Source organism: Ursus americanus, chromosome 9 (genome assembly GCF_024610735.1).
Source record: "Ursus americanus isolate L20-20 chromosome 9, mUrsAme1.1.p, whole genome shotgun sequence".
NCBI classification, from domain to species: domain Eukaryota; kingdom Metazoa; phylum Chordata; class Mammalia; order Carnivora; family Ursidae; genus Ursus; species Ursus americanus.
The window spans coordinates 75847934-75867294 of NC_142135.1; the positions used below are offsets into that span (position 1 = coordinate 75847934).

Sequence of the window (19361 nt, forward strand, 5' to 3'; positions counted from 1 at the left end):
TGAGCAAGGAGCCCAATGTGGGACTTGATCCCAGGACCCTGGGATTATGACCAGAACCAAAGGCAGATGCTTAACTGACTGAGCCACCTAGGCATCCCAGTGTTGGCACGTTTTTTAATTAGTAGACCAATGTTTACTTGGAAGCCGTTGGCTTTGTAAAACAAACAAATTAAAAAAAGAAAAATAAAATCTTCTCAATGGACTTTTTCCTCTATTAAGGGTGTTATTGATGGGTGACATATAGTAAGTGTTTAATAAATGTCTATTGAGTGATGAATGTGTGTTGGGGGAAACTCTTTATGTTTAATACATTTATAGTACTAACCATACTCATGTGAACATCTATATTCCTCCTCACACATGATTATTCAGTATTTTTAAAGGGGAAAGAGAACCCTGGTAAGACCAAAAAAAATTTTGTTGAAACTTACTGATGTCTGAACTTTCTGGGTGGTAGTCTTCACTACTGTGTTCAATGGATATTCCATTTCAATTGATAAACAGCATTTTTCTAGTATCTCCAAAATGGTCCAGTTCAGTTAAGAGGGCCTAACATCCAACCACTGGGTAAATGGGTGTGTTTATTTAAAGCCATGTCGTATAATTATCCTTGGCTTTGAGTTATGTTGCCTTGAATATGAATATTTCCCTACTCTTCAACAAAATTTAAGTGCAACTGAATGACTCGCAGAAAAGTGGTGCAAAGCTTACATGTCACCATTTGATGATTCCACTTTTTTTTTTTTAAATAGGAATTCAGAGGTATAACAATGTGCTGAAGTTTCTTTCATACTGGAAAGATGGTTTCAGTGTTTAAATTCATGCTGCCTTGGAAAGCAGGACATTTAAACCTCTTTCCTTTCTATCATGTCTTGACTTGAAACCTGTGTTTAGGATACAATCTCAGAAATAGGAAGGGACTACTACGATTTAAATTAAAATGATCTGAATTATTAAGACAATTAAAAAAATCGCCAAGTTGATGTACATGAAATATATTTATAAAGTCCTACATTTTCAGTCTTGTTAAGTGTTTTTGATATGATTGGGATTAAATAATATGTATGTAAAATGTGTATTTCCAGCCACTTACTGGATTTGGAAGATGATACTCGACTTAACTTGTTTGATGATGGTACACTCATGATCCGAAACACCCGTGAGTCAGACCAAGGTGAATATCAGTGTATGGCCAGAAACTCAGCTGGGGAGGTCAAGACACAGAATGCCATGCTCAGATACTCCAATCCTCCAGGTACAATCCTTTTTATGTCTCTTGATTGAACTTAATGTAAATACATCAGTTCTCCATCAGTTATTTGCACTAGAAAATGACTTTTAATTGCTTCTTTAAAGTATGGAATGCTTAAAAGTAAAACAGTTGCCATTGTCTGTCACTTCCTAATCTTTCTCAAAAACTTGAGGGTTTTTTCTCTTGCAGTTTATTTTAATTTCTTGCCTTAGTTTTATTATTTTCCAGTTGCAATACGTGCTGTCCTAAGGCTACCTGAGTCCTTTTGATTACTCATCCAGCTTCCTCAGAAGATGATCCACCATCCTCAGAGGGAATCAGTGGAACTGAGGCAGTGGAAAGGGCAGTAAAGGTAGATAGAGCAGCCCACATTCAAGACGTGGAAGTTCTGGATGTCTGGAGGATACAGATGGAGAGTTGGGAATTGCGTGGGATTTGATGAACTGTAAGGCAGAGTCAAATCATTCATGACTGTACTCTAAGTGTTTCAAAATTAGATTTTTCTGTTACAAAGATCTCCCAGGCAGCAGTTTGGAGGACAGTCAGGAGGACACAGTAAGGTGAGGAGGTCAGCAGGCTGTTGTGATGATGCAGAGGAGAGTAGTGACAAGGGCAGTGACAGAGGGAGTAGAGAAAACATCCCTGAATGAAGTGTCACTTCAACAGAAATAATGCATTTGAGTCAGAGATTGGCTGAATATGGGAATTCCTTACAGAGTTTGTCAGTAATTATAAATGGCAAACCCACTAGCTCCTTCTAAAACATCATTCACTTTCCCCTCCAGGTCAAGCCTGACACTGCACGCCGGACTATTCCTACTTTTACTTCTGGGCACCATTTCCTCCTGATCCTTTGCTAAGGTCCTCTGTTTCTTTCCCAAGGTCTTCGGCCTGCCTCAACTGTGCCCTTCCTCACACCCTCTCCACCTGCTTTTCATCCAGTCTGACTGCCCTGAGCACATTGTTTCCTCTTCCATTGAGCTCTTTTTGAGTTTTAAAGCAATTCCCAAACATCCAACTTGAATAATTAATGTACACATCAAAAATTTTATTGCCGGTATCTTTCCTGAGATTTGGATTGATCTCACTACTGCCTTATTGCTCGTTTTCACATGTAAACTTTTTACATCCCTCAAGCACATTCACCTGCACTTCATCTTATGTTTGCCATCACTGTTGATATTATGAATATCTTCCCAAAACTTCAGATTCAGCCTCCACTGCTATCTTGTTTTATCAAACTTCTAGAAAGATTGTCTTCCTTTTCATTTCCACTGCCATTCATTCACTTCAAAAACTGTTTGTACCGCAATTATTATAATAGTTGTTTCCATTTTTCTATAGCACTTTACAACTTACTGTAATATAATGATTTCCAAGGTATGATGTAGTTCTTCAGACTATGATTTGTCTTCTGTCCTCGTAGCTAAAGCATAATCTTACAAGGAAAGGAATGTCTTTTTTTTTAAGGTTTTATTTATTTATTTGACAGAGAGAGAGAGGGAGAGAGCACAAGCACGGGGAGTGGCAGGCAGAGGGAGGAGCAGACTCCCTGCTAAGCAGGGAGCCCAATGCAGGGGTCAATCTCGGGACCCTGGGATCATGACCTGAGCTGAAGGCAGACGCTTAACTGACTGAGCTACCCAGGTGCCCCAGAAAGGAATGTCTTGTGCATCTTTCTATCTTTCCAACACCTAGCATTTTATATTGTTAAAATTAAATTAAATCTTGATTGTTGAATTAGACAAAATAAATTTATCTCTACTCTTAGTGGTATATTCATCTCAGAAATTAAGGACCCCCCAAATTAGAACCAATAACTAAGCATGTTTAACACCCTTGCAAGTCTTTAATTGAGATTGAAATTTCCAGAAAAGATGAAACTCTTATGAATCAATGAGTGGAACACCCCATACGGAAGTCTAAATTTTGTATTTACAAGAATACTTAGTGGCTCAATCAATTTGTATTATATTTGACTGAAAGTGACAGAAAATTTGATGAGAAACGGCTTAAACACAGTACGTGTGTGCGCATGGGTGCGCGGTTTATTCATATGCCACAAGCGGTGCAGGAGTCTGGGCAGACCTGCCACATTAGCCCAATGCTGCAATGATATCTTTCTATTCGTCAGTCCTTTGCATAGGGACCTTTTTCTCCCCTTCATAATTGTCACCTTGTGGTCCCAAGTTGACTCTTGTAACCCAAACTCATGCTGGAATGCCAGGTAGCAAACAGGAGGAAAGGCAATGATTGGACTGCTCTTTTATCTGGGAAGGAAACTCTGTGCCTATATCTTATTGGCAGAACTGTGTCACATGGATACCCTTAACTGCAAGAGAGTCTGAGAAGGGGATATTTTCCAATGGGAACATTGGAACAGTTTGCCCCTAAAATTAAAAAAAAGGTGGGCACTAGCTGTGTCTACGATCCATCGTGACATCGAGGGAAGCAGTCTGTTAAAAAAAATTACATGTTTATATAAAATCCAGATTTAAGATCCAGATATTTTAGATTTAACTATTTGAGAATTTAATGTATATATGTAATATTTTAGTATAAAGGCATTTTGAAATTGACAAAAATTTAAAAACCACAACGTAGAATAAATAAACCTTCTTAACTGCTACTGGTTGTGTCTTGTTTTGTTTTTTTCTTTCCTTTAGCCAAGCCTAGTTTTATAATCCAGCCCCAGGACACAGAGGTTTTAATTGGCACCAACACAACTTTGGAATGTATGGCCACAGGCCACCCACACCCCCATGTTACTTGGACTAGGGGCAGCGGAGAGGCCCTGGATGAATCCAGGCACCTGGCTACTTCTGGAGGACTGTACTTGCAGAATGTCACCCTGCAGGATCATGGTCAATTTACCTGTCACGCCAACAATAATCAAGGCTCTGTTCAAGCTACAGCAAACATAATTGTACAAGGTATGGGAGCAGGAGGTCATGATTGAAATGTTCATGCTGCCATACTCAGAAAATTATTTTTCAACTTAAAAAAAATAATGTCATGAATCAGTGAAGAGATTTTTGTATTTGCCATTTATTTTTGACATAATAGAATTTTCAAAATGAATCTGCTTCATGTTAAAACTTGGATTTTTTTTCACTTCAGTCTTTTTCCAAATGCTAATCACCATTAACAACAAAAGAGATGAAGTCATTTGACAGCAAACTGTCAAAAGATATTTGTGCTTCAGGATACTTCACAGATGTAGGAAAGACACTTCGGATATGAAAATGGAAATGCTGTGCCCTGTATTCATAGTCACTTACCAACCTGTCTACTAACGTAGTTTAGGAATATGTTGATGGCTCTTAGAGGCCTGTGCTGTGTAACAAAGCAGTAATAAAACTATTCTGAACACCACAAGTGATTTATATGCATGGGCATGTAATCCTGTTGTAAAGAACTCATGTTTTTCTGCTATGCTTTTGTTCTGCACTGGGCTGCGCCTCCCTTTCTGTCGTAGAGGTTGTGTGTGTGGGGTTAGGTGTGTGTGCACCTGTGTGCACAGACAACACTCCTTGTGGGCTTAGAGGTTTAGTAAGCATCAGAATGTCAGTCTTACTGGAGCGATGCCAAACGTCCTGTTGTATCCAAAAGCGTTTTTCATCAGCTGACAAGAGTACAGTAATTTACAGTGATACATTTTTAGGGCTTCCTGGAGCCATGAACATTATAATTTACTTAAGAAGTTATATTATTTTACGTAACATATTTACATAAGATGTTACCGAGCAAAAAACCAGACCCTGGGAAACAGAATGAAAAGTTTGGTTTTTTTATTTTTATTTTCTTAAGATTTTTATTTATTGGGGGGGAATGAGGTGGGGGAAGGTCAGAGAGAGAGGGAGAAACAGACTACTTGCTGAGTAGGGAGCCCCATGTGGGGCTCCATCCCAGGACCCTGGGATCATGACCTGAGTCGAAGGCAGATGCTTAAATGACTGATCCACCCAGGAGCTCCATGAAAACAGTTTTGAAACATGGAGTTGGGGCAACTTTGGGGCTGTGAGTGCTGGCTTCTGGAGAGCAGAGGAATTGGCCCACTGGAAGTCACAGTACTTCATCCATCCTGGGTTTTCAGAAATCAGTAAATGTTTTCTAAATTGCTTTTGTTTAATATCAACTCTTTAAGTAGATCAATAATTCTTTGTTTCCGTTGTGTCTGAGGAAAAAAACTGCGTTTCCCCTAAAAATGTTAATACCATGAAAAACATTTTCTATATGCTAAAAAGGTGTAGAAATGAAAATTTTTCTTGATGTCTTTGCTAACTCCTGGGGGAAATTACTTTTAAAGGACCCAAATATTATTTTTAGACTTTCTATGTGTCAGGATTGAAAAATGCTTACAAAGAAATAGTATTTGGGGTCTTTTTTGCTTGCATTATTTTATATTTAATATATGGTGTTTGGAAGCATAATGCCTAATCATGCATTTACATCTGACAGGTCCTTTATTTCATACTGTTCTAATCTTTCGTATCTCTACTTCTTGCGTTTAGTTTCTATTTTTCCATCTACATCAGTTCACGTGTAACCAAACTCCAACATTTATGGTGCTGTTCATTTCTCATATCACAATAGGCTAACGATTTCTTTTTACCAGGCAGTGTGCACTGAAATTGCCATCTGCTTCTCTTTTGTCGCTTGCAACTGTGTAGGTGGGTTACTTGTAGGTCTATGTGTTGAGATTTTTAATTGGTCTTGAAATGGTCCATTAATCATTTGATACATTTATAAAAGAGGCTTCTTTTATTTGCCTAGTGCATAGACTAAATATTTTAAGATGTACCCTTTCTGTGTCATCTTAACAGATGTTCTATCAATTTTCTTTAGTTCTTTGAATGTCCACTGAAGCCAAGAACACAACTGCCTACAAATTAATTTCCTTCCTTTGACTGGCTGAACAAATGATAAAATGAAAAAGAAACAGCTTCAATGAAAGGTGTGAATCACAGTATTGAGCACTTAGATGAAAGGGCCTATAGTTACCAACGATGTAAATAAAAATGTTTTTTTGTAGGAGGCATCACAGTCATGGGTTTTGTAAAATCCACCAGAAAGGTGGATTTAAATAAAATAGGAAAACGCTTCATCTAAGCATGTGGTGTGTTAGTATTGGAGGTGGGACTGCTGACCACCATTGTAAGTGAAAGGCCCAGAAATGTCAACTCATTATTCCTATTGAATTCCTCCAGCCCACACTACCTGCCTTTGTGATGTTTAGCTCTTCTGGGTTTTCTTCCCATTAGATCAAATTTCTTCCTTGATCTAGCAAATTGGTCATTTTACTGCAAGGAACAAATGTAAAGTGTCTTTCCTATTTTTTGGTAGGATATAGTCTCGGTTTAAAAATATATTTTTTCTAAATATATACATAAATATATTTTTTTTCTATGAGAACATATAAAATATAACAATGCCACACATGAAATACAACAATGCCAGATGTGGCTAGTTGTGAGTTTTAGTTACTATTAAAAAGTTGAAGTCAAATTTCTCAACACTTGTGCCTTGACGGAATGACTTGCCGTAACCACTACCTACTTTTGCTTTATAGCTCTTCTACTGTGTCATGAATTCATTTTTTAACATAGAAATATTTTTGCTCACTTCAAGTTATTCTTAGCAATTTAAAAAGTTCATGTAATATTCCAGAAAGAACATCACGCTGGGGGTTGAATGGCCTAAATTCTCATCGTGTCTCTGAGAGTTACTCAGTTCAACCCTAATTCTTCATCTGTGGAACATGAAGCCTGCTGATCTGTGGGCTTTTTCCACCTTGACTTTTCTAAGACTCTATTACAAATATCTCGCTGGCATTCCTGAGGGCTTACATGAATTTATGACCTTATAATTTATCTTTTACCATTTGTTTAGCCTAGTGCCTTACTTAGAATTGAAGACTTTTAAAAGTCTTTATTACTTAAACACAATATGAAAGCTGAAGCAAATACAGTTTGCCGAATATTATTTATTTTATCATGATTCTTGTAAATCCAGATGGTGAGGAAGAGCAATGAGGGGTTAAGTACAAAAATCTAACAGCAAGGAGAAGAGGTCAGGTCATCTCAGAAAGTTGTTTGGAAAATGTCATCACTTAGGTATTATTGGAGATCATCTTGCCCTTAAATGGTCGTGTAGATTTCTTTTTCATATTAGTAAAAGAACCATGAATAGATTGTATAACTGTATATGCATCTATTAGCTATTTACTATTTAAACAAATTCAACTGTAAAAGATCTGAACGTTTGGAAATCCTGAAATTTTGATTTAAATATGAGTTTTTAAAAGGTATTATAGTGCATGTTATACGAAACATTTTTTTTCCCTGAAGTAAACAGAGCAGCTTGTTTCAAATTTTATCATGTGTATGAAAGTTTGGAAGAAACAATTTTGTTAATGGTTCAACTACAATTTGTGATTTTATATATGTCTATTGCAGTTAGTAAATAACATATGAAGCAGATTCCATAAGGTTTAGAAATAATTCCTTCTTACTACTGTTTTCCTGCTTTGCAAACCAGATATGCATATTTTTGTTTTCTTTGCAAGCAGACACAAACATACACAAGCACCTACACATTCTTAATAGCTTTTGTGTAAATAATTGGAAACAAATTCTAATTAAGCAGCATATTTAAACATATTTCCTTTCTTCATTTACTATTAACAATTTATATAGTAATTTTTAATTTTGATACTATTTTTCATTCTCTTTAGCTCCTCCACAATTCACAATAATCCCCAAGGATCAAGTGGTGCTAGAAGGACACACTGTAGAATTTCTCTGTGAAGCTGAAGGCAACCCACCTCCAATAATTGCCTGGACCAAAGCAGGTATTAGCATGACGATGAGTGATTGTGGAAAGAGATAAATACCTTCTTTATTATGAGAGGATTAAAAAAAACAGCTTAAACTAATTATCATAGATATATCATGGACATGAAAACATCACACAAGATGTAATCTTTGAATTAAATGTCATTATAATTTCTGTTAAATATTTTTTTTAAATGCCAGAATTCTATTTCATTACAAAGTGAAATTGTAAGTTCAGTGAAACCAACCATAAGGAAAACTCTAGCATGTTAAATGGATAAAAGAGAGCTACTGTTTGCTTGTTTGTTTGTTTGAAGAATGCTTTTTATTGGGGTGGGGGCGCTTATGTGGCTCAGTAGGTTAAACATCTGCCTCAGGCTCAGATCATGATCCCAGGGTCTTGGGATTAAGCCCGCCTCAGGCTCCCTGCTCAATGGGGAGTCTGTTTCTCCCTCTCCCTCTGCCCCTCTGTCCACTTATGTGCTTTCTCTCTCTCAAATAAATAAGTAAAATCTTTAAAAAAATAATGGTTTTTTAAAAAGATTTATTTATTTGAGAGAAAGAGCACGTGAGAGAGCAGGAGTAGGGGAAGGGACAGAAGGAGAGAATCTTCAAGCAGACTCCCTGCTGAGCATGGAGCCCTACATGGGCTTGATCTCATTGACTCATGAGATCATGCCAAAACAGAGAGTTGCTGGCTTAACAGACTGAGCCATCCAGGTGCCCAGAAAGCTGCTGTCTTTTAAGTGGGGGGGAAGGGGTGTGGGGTACACCAGAGGGGTTGGGCACTTCCAGTGATCCCTGGGGTGTTAGAGATTAAGGTCTACACTCTGAGATGAGAGCTCCTCTAAGATTTCTCTGGTCTTTGAATTGCTAACTTTTATATTAGTTCAAGTAACTAGGTTAAATTCTAAACACATCAACATTTGTGAACTTCTTTTGGCTAAAATTTCTGCTCTCATCTTTATAAGAGTAGAGTGGTTAGGAGCTGAACTTTGAAGCTGGAAAGCCAAGATTCACATCTCACTCCTTCATTTACTAGTTGCATGACCTTGGGCAAGTAAGTTCCCTGTGGTTTTACCAGAACTGCCTTACCTATATGCTGGGAGTGATGATATCCTCTACAATACTGGGTGGTTGTGGGGGTTATTTTGAATGTATTTATACTCGTAAACATTTAGAAGAGTATTTGGCTCATTTGTGTACATAGTCAATAAAGATTAACAAAGGTAAAGAGTTTTTTAAAATTTATTATTTATTTTTTTAATTTATTATCTATTATTTATTATTTGTTTATACAATAAAGGTTAACTATTTAGCTGTGACACATATTGCCCCTGAAATAGTTGAGAATGACAATCCATTAACTTGTTAATGGCCACAAGGAGTGTAAACGCAGAATAAGCTCAGAGGTTGCAAAGTGCCATGTTGGCTGGGGAGGTATGACTGGTGAGGGTTAGCAGCCTGAGTGTCACAAAAACCACCATTCTCAAGATTCTGTCTCAGCACCGTAGATGTTGTAATTCCATCACGTTTTTATATTACAAATATTACCTCCATGAGACAACAAATGTTATGAAGGTATTTGAAAATCATATTTAGTAATCATTTTGGGGGGTAATGTAGGAATAAAAGCTGTTCTTAAAAAATAAAAAAGGCAAAAACAATTCTTATCCTATCCAAATTTTACCTTGTTTGAGCTCCGTTAAGTAAAAAGTGAGACAATGAAGCTATAGAACTGGGTGTGGTTGGTTAGCCTGTGCAATGACTCACATGCCCCCTTAGAATAATAAGACGCCACCATAAGCGAGGATAATGTTGGAATAAGGTTAGTTTTGAAATTTGCACTCTAACTGTGGAAAATAAAACTGAGGGGGGAAAACATGAAGGTGGAGAAATTCATTAAGGGAGCTGACCAGTTCTCCTGCTGGGGGCTGGTCAAGGGGGATGCCCCAGTTCCCAAATGGAGCGTTAGGAGGAGCGGTCCCAGTATTGTGACCCTGAGGATTTCCAGAGAGATCCCAACCCTTACCCAGCACCAGAAGATCACACCGTTCTAGAAAAGTATTTTCTTTCCCTCTTTGCAGGAGGGCAGCTCCCTCAGGAAGGTCTGCATACAGTTCTCTCCTCTGGCACTTTGAGAATTGACCACGCAGCACATCATGACCAAGGCCAATATGAATGTCAGGCAGTAAGTCCTTTGGGAGTGAAAAAAGCATCTGTCCAGCTGACTGTAAAACCCAAAGGTAATGCGTGCTGTGATTGGGTTTTCATACCTGAGGAGTGCCTTTTTATGTGTCTTATACACATCCCCGGGGGACTTTATTACTTAGGTAATTTTCATTTTATAAGATCTAAGAAATTACAAATTTTATAACTTTCTTCCAGTCTTTTTTTTTCAAACTTGAGGATTTTGTTTCTATTAATGCTAATTATTAATATCATGTTTTCTTCCAAAAATATCATTTTGTGTTTTCTTACATTTTTTGCAAAGCTAGTTAATTAGCCCTACCTGCAGAGACTAGCTCAGAGAAAGATACATTGCTCACACCTGATGGTCTGAATTTTGGTCTTACATTGATGTATCTTTTATGCTCAGTGTTATTGGGAATATACTGCAGACACTTTGCTCCAGACTCATCATGAAATTCAGTACTTTGGTTTATCATAAATAGTAATATTCTGGTATGAGGTTGGTATATTTGTCCATAATTTATCATTAACTGACATGTAAAGAAAAGAAAACTCAAGGCTTAAATTTTTAAAGATAGTTCCAGTATAAGGATAAAAATTGGTTGTTATAAAGTACTCTTGAAATTTCTTCTTAGTTACTGGTTTATGTTGAAATGGAGGAACTTAGTTACTATATATGTATATACACACATATATATGTATATATATATATTATATTACATATGTAATATATATATGTATATATAGTGCCTAGACTGCATTTTTAGCATTGTTTTACATTTAAATATAATTTCCTAGGTTTCTCCATAAATTGGCTATAATTTATTTTGATGTAGTAGATCTAAACACAGAAGTAACACATATTTAGATAAGAGCATATAAAGCATAAAGACAAAGGTTGGCCAGATGTAACAATATAAATGTAAAAAGAAATATTTGTGATGTTGAAATGTTCGGTGATGCTGAGACATAGACATAAAATTACACTGAACTAATATCTATGTACAATCTATTATTGATTCCTTTCTCACTATATTTCCAACATATCAAATGTTTATTACTATTTATTTGATGCAAGTTAAGGTTCTATGAAGAGGAAAAAGGATATTAGGGAAAGTAGTCAAATAGCAGCTGAAATGCATGGGAAGATTTGAAAAAACTATTGAAGATGAAGGGAACTGCCATGCCCTTGGAAAACCCCATTTCTTTGGTTCATTCTTTCTAAGAGGAAATGCAGATTGTTTAAAATTACTTTTGAATTGGTTTTCAACTAATTTAACTAATTTAAAAATCAGGAGGTTTTTACATTAATATCTTTATTTCAAAGATTATTTATTTGAGGGAGGGAGCATGTGGGGGAGGGGTACAGAGGGAGAGAGAGAGAGAGAAACTCAGGGACTCTGCACTGAGCATGGAGCCTGACTTGGGGCTTGATTTCACGACCCTGAGATCATGACCTGAGACGAAACCAAGAGTCAGATGCTCAACAGACTGCATCACCCAGGCACCCCTACATTTTTTAAAAGGAGGACATATCAAATCAACACATTGTAGTCAAATAAGATATAGCATGAAGATGCTGAAGTTAATGGTCTTAGTTTTGTCCTCTTTTTGCTCCATTGTTACATCCTTCCACCAATGTCTCCCATTGACCCTCTAGATCTCAATTTAGAAGCATGCTCCTACCCCAGGGAGGGTTCTTTTCCTCCACTCTGTTAAGATATTGTAAGATGCCACTGTGTTGAAATTAATATTAGAATATATTATTTAATCTAATAGTTGACACGTGGAAGAATTTGATAAATTTATCAAATATCCATAGTTAAGAAAATATTATTTGCAATAGGCACAAATGTAGAAACAAGTTTTTTTAGCAAACGGAGAGCCCAACATGTTGAACATAAACTATGTGAAAAGAGTGGGGGAGAGGGTTGTAGGGAAGAAAAGGTTGGGGTGGTTGGTGGAGTTAGAATGCATCAGATCTTGACTATAGGCCATGGAACTTTTCAATTGTTGGCCAGATCTATTACGTAGTATATTAATCAGCCCAAAATGAATAGGCAAATGTTGAAGTGAAGAAAGTCTAAAAATAAGAAGCCACTAGATTTATGACATAGCCAAGTGATGTGTTAGATGACCTGAACATCCATGACAGTGGGAATGGAAGAGTTAAATGAATTCAAGTAAACATATAATAGGTGGAACCATTTTATCTCTGAAATTACTAACAAAAATTTTTTTACCAGTACCCTTGACAATATTTTGTAGGCCCCATTTTGTGTGTAGTGAAGTGTTTCTCAAAGTGTGTTCTGTGGATTGTCAGTGGAGGAAACTTCCAAGACCTTTTATCGGGGTTTTTAGGTTAAAACTATCTCATAATAATATCAAGATCTTGTTTGCCTTTTCCACTAGGTTGACATTTGCCTTGATAGTACCAAGATAATGGTGAATAAAAGTGCTGAAGCATTAGCATGAACCAAAACAATGGACCAAACTGTACTAGTAATTCATATATTCTTCCCTTGCAGTGGGAAAAAGAAAGTAATTTTATTTAAAATGTAAATTTTACTTACAAAACAGGGGGAAGATACTACCTTTATTAAATCTTGGCCCTTTAATAGATGTGTCATGAAAGAAATTGGCAAAAGAGGCTATCAGTTGTCAAATTTTGATGTAGTATCAAAGATTTTTCACAATTATCTGAAAAAACTTTTAAAATATCCCTACATTTTGCAAATACTTATCTTTGTGAGGCCATATTTTATTCATATACTTCAACTAACATGACTAATTGCAAGAGATTGAACTCAAAAGCAGTTATTCAATTATTGAGATTTGCAAAAGTGTAGAACAACATGTCACTCCACTCATTACTTTTATTATTGGAAAATTGTTGAGATTTGCAAAAGTGTAGAACAATATGCTACTCCATTTATTACTTTTATTTTTGGAAAATTAATTAATGTTTGTAAAATTGTGTTATTTATCTGAAAATTGTATGAGTTTATAACTGTAATTTTTGAATAAGTAAATACATTTTTAAGTCCTCAGATTTAATTTCTAATGTGGTGAACATAGTTACATATAACCAACATATGTCCCTTGCTATGTTTTCAACAGTGTATTCACTCCAGAGATGCTTCTAACCTTTAGCTATGCAATGGTTTTATTTTTTCCACTAATATTTTGTTCAAGTACATGCAAATATATATATATATAACATTGGATGAAACTAATAATTTTATTGAAACATATAATTAATGAAAACTAATTCCAGAAGAGAGAGAAATATAAACAGGATATAGTAGGGGAGAAAAAAGTTGCCAAAGATCACAACAGTGCAGATACCCAGCTGTTACTCTCTGGCATAGCTTAATAGACTGTTAATTATTTTGAATATTAAACTTGCAAAAGAGCTCTCTCCAATAAGAGTATGTGGCCATGTGCCTTCCCAAGGAAGACCGTCATATCTATAAATAACAAAAATTCTAATGCTATTTATGTTGTTTCAGGAACTAGAAAATAAAAAACACACCAGAAATATTTTTAGTAAAACAAAACCAAGCTTGATACCAAAATCCTAAAAATACATTAAAATATATAAAGGAAAAACTATCTTGTGTATCTATGCAAAAAATCCAATAATGTAAATAAATAAATATAATTATAAATCATAAAGAATCCAGTAGCACATGAAAAAATATTAGTCCATTGTTAAGTGGTTTTTATTTCAGAAAGTCAAATATAGTGCAATAATAGGAAAGCTATTAATATATTTTATTATCTTAATGCATTTAAGAAGAAAAATCGGGATTCTTTCCATAGATGATAAAAAGACATCTGCTAAAATTCAACATTTATTCTCATTAGAAACTCTTAGTTAACATAGGTGTGAACAGACATTTCTTTAACATGATAAATTTACATATCTGGATTTTTTGCATAGATATACAAGATAGTTTTCCTTTTAAATATTTTAATGAATTTTTAGGATTTGTTATAAATTACCCTCGCTTTACTGAACTAATTAGTCAGAATCCTGCTTAATAGAGAAATGGTATAAATATTTTCACTAAAGAAAAGATTTCTGCTGTCATTCCTATCACTAGATTTGGAGAGACAAATCATTACAATTAGCCGAGAGACATAAGAAAGAATAACCAGGAAAATTCTGAAAGAGGACCATAATTGAGGAGGACTTTTCATACTAAATTATAAAATATATAATAAAGCTACATAAATTAAAACTACCCAGATAGTACATTAAGACAAAATATATAATCTACAAATTGATTCCCTTTCATATGGGAATGTCATGAATGAAAAAGATGGCATTTCCTTTGAGTGAAGAAAAGATAATTCAATAAAACCTTTGGGAATAACTGGGTAAACATATGAAAAATAGCACTAAGTGCATGTGATGCAGATTTTGTTCTGGAGATGTCTTTCTAGTCAGGAAATGTATGTGCCTGGCCCTTCTTGAGATCTGTGTCATAGCCTCTTCCACACACATCTCTACTTCATCTTCTCTGTTTTAAGTAGCCCTTCACTCCAACTTTTTTGGTGGAGTGGGCTTTAGTGCTTCCCTAATTTTACTGAAAATGAAGCTGGTAGTTTTATAAACAAAACTAGCAGTACATTTCTGATTTTCATCCTCCCTGTTGCTGTTGGACCATTAAAAACTGGAAATGCCACCCTTATGCTCCCAAACCACGAGGCTCCATCTCTTCTTTTCAATATTTAAATCTCACAATGTATACTCAGTTCTTTTCCTGGCCTTCTCAGCGCAGGCTGGAGCAGGTGACTCTAGTAGATTGGGGCGTCCATCTGAGTGTTAGGGACTGGGAAAGGGCAAGGTTTAGTTTTTTGTATACTTTCTTCCTTTTAATCTTTCAATTATTCCTGCCTAGTGATGGCCCAGAAGAAATGGAGAGGAAGGGACAAGTTCACTAATGGGAAGCCAATGGCAATGTGACCTTCTCTTTTTTGTTATAAGGTCTTAACTGGTCATCAGGGTCCTCTGCAGGGCTAGTTCTCCAGCATTACATGAGTTATATTCAGAGAGCATATTGAGGTTCCCCTACTGCTTATTTCCCTGGTATGGGAGACCCAGGTCAGCTTGTGGCCTTTTAGCCAATTGTTTTTTCTCACAGCTGGTTATTTCATAGTCTCTGCTGATACGGTTTCCTCACTCAATGGGTAATTCACAGTAGTGGTATTACTGGTTAGAGAGGAAAGGCAAATCACCTATATCAATTAAATTAACAGGTTTCATATCAGGAGCAATAGAAGTCACAAGATATCAGGAATCAAAACTTCAAAGTGTCTCAGGGCACTAGGGTGGCTCAGTCGGTTAAGTGTCTGCCTTTGGCTCAGGTCCTGATCCCAGGGTCCTGGGATCAAGCCCCACATTAAGCTCCCTGCCCAGCAGGGAGCCTGCTTCTCCCTTTGCCCCTCCCCCTGCTCATGCTCTCTCTCTATCAAATAAATAAATAAAACCTTTTAAAAAAACTTCAAAGTGTCTCAAGAAAAATAACAGTAAATATAGTGTTGTATAACTATCAATCTTTCAAGAACAAGGGCTTAATAAAGATATTTTCAGTAAACTGAGAATGTTTGCCAACTATAATACTACTTTAAGGAAATTCCTAAAGAAAAGAAAGATCTTGAAAGAATGACTGATATTCAAAAAAGAATGCAAAGGTGAACAAAGAAACTGCTGAACATGTAGGAAATGTTAAAATATTTTCTGTATCAAATATTAATAATAATAATTGCTATGATGTGGCACTGAATAAAAATCACATAATTCAATACTACCTAACAATGGAATATCAGTTAGGAAAATGATTATTGGAATTAAAGTAGTATAATCTTGTATACCTGGCAAAATATCAGGGGTAGGTAGAAAAAATAAAAAAAAATATGGTTACAGGATTCAAATCAGAAAGGTGAAAAAGATGGAGTTGGAAAATCAACAAATTATTTAAATAAAAGATAAGAAAAAAATTAAAATCTGGCAGTTATTTTGTAGACAAATTCTGTAAATGTTCTAAGATCAATTTAGCCTTATACAAACTATTACAGAGAATAGAACAGGAAATAGTTACCAACTTTAACTAATAAAGGATATTATGAGAAAAAAAATTCAGAATAATCTCTATAGAAAATATTGACCAACTGAATCCAATGACATTAATAGATTAATGGAGGACAAATTATGATTTTAATAAATAGATGTACACAAAACATTTGATTAAATTTGTCATATCTCCATTATTAAGAAATTAGCAATACAGAAATAAACAACTGAAATGTTTTCTTAAAAAAAAGCTTTTTATAGATAATCTAGGGAACATTTTGAAAGTGATGTTTTTCAAGATGAAATGTTAGAAATATTTCCTTTGGGAGTAGAAAGAAGATTGCATTTATTCAACACTGTAATGGAAGGTCCTAGCCTGTGCAAAAAGAAAAGAAATGGTAACAAATGTTATGAATTTAGAAAGAAGGCATATGATTTTATTATTTATATGTAGTATAATTTTCCTCATACATAATTCAGAAACATTTACAAATACACTATCAGAAATAATAAGAGTTTAGCAAGATTATTAGTTAACATTAATAGGTAAAAATATCTTTCTTTCTTCTTTCTTTCTTTCTTTCTTTCTTTCTTTCTTTCTTTCTTTCTTTCTTTCTACACATCAGCAAACAAACAGAATACCTAATTTTATTTTTTAAATGATATGTCTTAAAAAAACAAGAAAGTATAACTTAGGTAAAATAAATCTAACAATATACGTTGTTGACTATACATACACTATTGTACTGCATATCTGTAGAACTTCTTCATCTTGCTTAACTGAAACTCTATACCCTTTGATTAGTAACTAATAATTTTTTAAGAAGGGCGATATATGGTGAGTGTTCTTACTACAGTAAAATGAAATTTAAAACATAAATCTAACAAAAGATGTACAAGAACTTGTAGGGAAAAAAATGTTGTTGAAAGAAATTTAAAAGACAAATCCTCCTGTAAAGGTATTAGTCCTTTCAATATTGATTTGTAGGTCAATGCAATTCCAGTGAAAATCCTGGAAGGGTTTTTGGTAGAAAATGAAAGGTTGGTTAAAACTGCATATGAATGAGCAAAGATTTAAGAATACCTAAGAGAATCTTATAGTAAGAGGTTCTCAATCTATCGTAATTAACATTTTGTGTTATTGGCATGGAGATTGACAAATTGACCTATGGAACAGAAAGAAAGACATTAATTACAGTGGTAGTACTGCTCATCTACAGAAAGTAGATCTCCTCAATAGTGCTAGGGAGCTGGTCACAGGGAAAACATGAAATGTATCTTCACTTTACCCTGTACGCCAAAAAGCAATTCCAGATTTAAAAAGGACTTTAATGTTAAAAATATTTAAATATTTATGAATTAAAACAAGATTTTTATGATAATAGTACAGAAGACTTTTAGAACAAAATATAAAAATCACTATAAGAAAAGATTGATAAAGTCATCTACATTATAATTTATATCTTCCGTTCACTTTTAAAAAAAGAAGCAAAAGATATTTGCAACATATATAACTGACAAGTTTTTTTGTTATTTGTAATATAGGAAGAAATTTCTAGTTCAATAGCAAAAGGGACAGATAAATTAGCAAATGGGGACAGATAATGTGTATAGTTTGGAGAAAGTTGCATTTGGTATGCTTGTTGGGACTGAATGTAGATGTCTCTAAGATGGTTGGCTTATGAGCATGAAGCTAAGTTGTATAGTCTATGGTTGTGAATGAAGTCCTTTAGAATTATGGTTGTGAATGAAGTCATTTAGTTGAGTAAGAAGATGTGAGGGCCAAAGGTGGGAATTCCTTTAAGGCAGAAGAAAGAAAAGCTGTGAATTGTACCATAACAAATCCTCAGGATGACACAGAATCTCAGAGGAGAAAGGAATCCCAAAAGCTAAGAATTATCTCCAGAAGGAAAGAGTGATCAAATGGGTCAAAGCTACAAAAAGGTACTTTCTATAAAAACTGATTTTTTTTTTAAGATTCTGAATTTAAGGACCTGAAGAACAGCTTTCGTGCAGTCAAGGGAAATGAGCTTCTGTGAAAAGGGGAAGGGGAGCAGGTAGGCGGAGACTATTTTTTTCCAAGACATTTCTTTGTGAAGGCAAGCCGTAAGAAGGTGACACTGAAGATGAGGTAAGGATATGGGCAAATAAGGGGAAGAGCTTATTATTCTGAGTATTTTCTTAAGGGAAGAAGGCAGAAAGATGGAAGAGAGTGAGTAAAAAGTGGTTCAAGATTTCTCAGGTGGCAAGATGGGATGGGATTTGCAAAATTCAATGAAGCAATTTGCCTGAAGGATAAGATAAGAGGCATTTCTTCATTTTAGATGAGGAGAGAAGGGCAGTCAAGAATGGGTATATAGAGAAGTACCTCTATGAAAGAGGAGTGTAGGAAGTTGAAGTATTTATAGTCTGAGGGCTTGTTTTGGCTTTTTGTTTGTTTTTGTTTTTCTCCTGTGGAGTAAAAAATGCTGATGTTTTGTTGGTGAAGGGTGTACTGAGAGACAAATTTTTTATTGTTGTTCAATAGGATCGGAAGTGACAAAGGACGTTTGTCTCTGATAAACCAGGACACATGATCACTTCAGATATTTTTGAAGGACAGGCATGAAGAACACAGTGCCAGTGTGTTGAACAGAAGGACAATGGGGTAAAGGAGTTGAAAGTTTGGGAAGGAAAGTGGTAGAGGTGATAAAACTTAGGATCCCGGCTGAAAAGGGAATGACACTAGACAGGTTGGTCAACAGGAAGAAGGAGGAAAGTTCCTAGCAATCTAGATAGCGACCAAAATGAGGAGATAATGGAGCAGGAGGAAGAGGTGGTTTTGCTGTAGGGTGTGGTATTAGGTATTTTCAAAAGATTGTAAGTGATGACGGGTAAGTGGTGGTAATGAGTAGCTAATAAGACAGGAGGTAAACATGGTTAGAGATACAGGACATCAGATAATGGAGGGCATGATGTGAAGTGTTAGTTAGAGATCCCTTGGGTGAATCAGGAAGGT

At 35.4% G+C, this 19361-nt stretch overlaps 1 protein-coding gene across 2 annotated transcripts in view; it reads left to right on the plus strand.

Moving 5' to 3' along the window:
- The window catches only part of PXDNL (peroxidasin like), a 428875-nt gene that overhangs the window by 311172 nt on the left and 98342 nt on the right, over window positions 1-19361 (plus strand). Inside the window, exons 9-12 of one of the 2 annotated variants that reach the window (XM_045789101.2) lie at window positions 1086-1255; window positions 3919-4185; window positions 7989-8105; window positions 10176-10334. In XM_045789101.2, coding sequence (XP_045645057.2) covers window positions 1086-1255; window positions 3919-4185; window positions 7989-8105; window positions 10176-10334 — 713 coding nt within the window. The remainder of the gene's footprint in view (window positions 1-1085; window positions 1256-3918; window positions 4186-7988; window positions 8106-10175; window positions 10335-19361) is intronic. The other variant, XM_087864880.1, reaches the window with a different exon arrangement.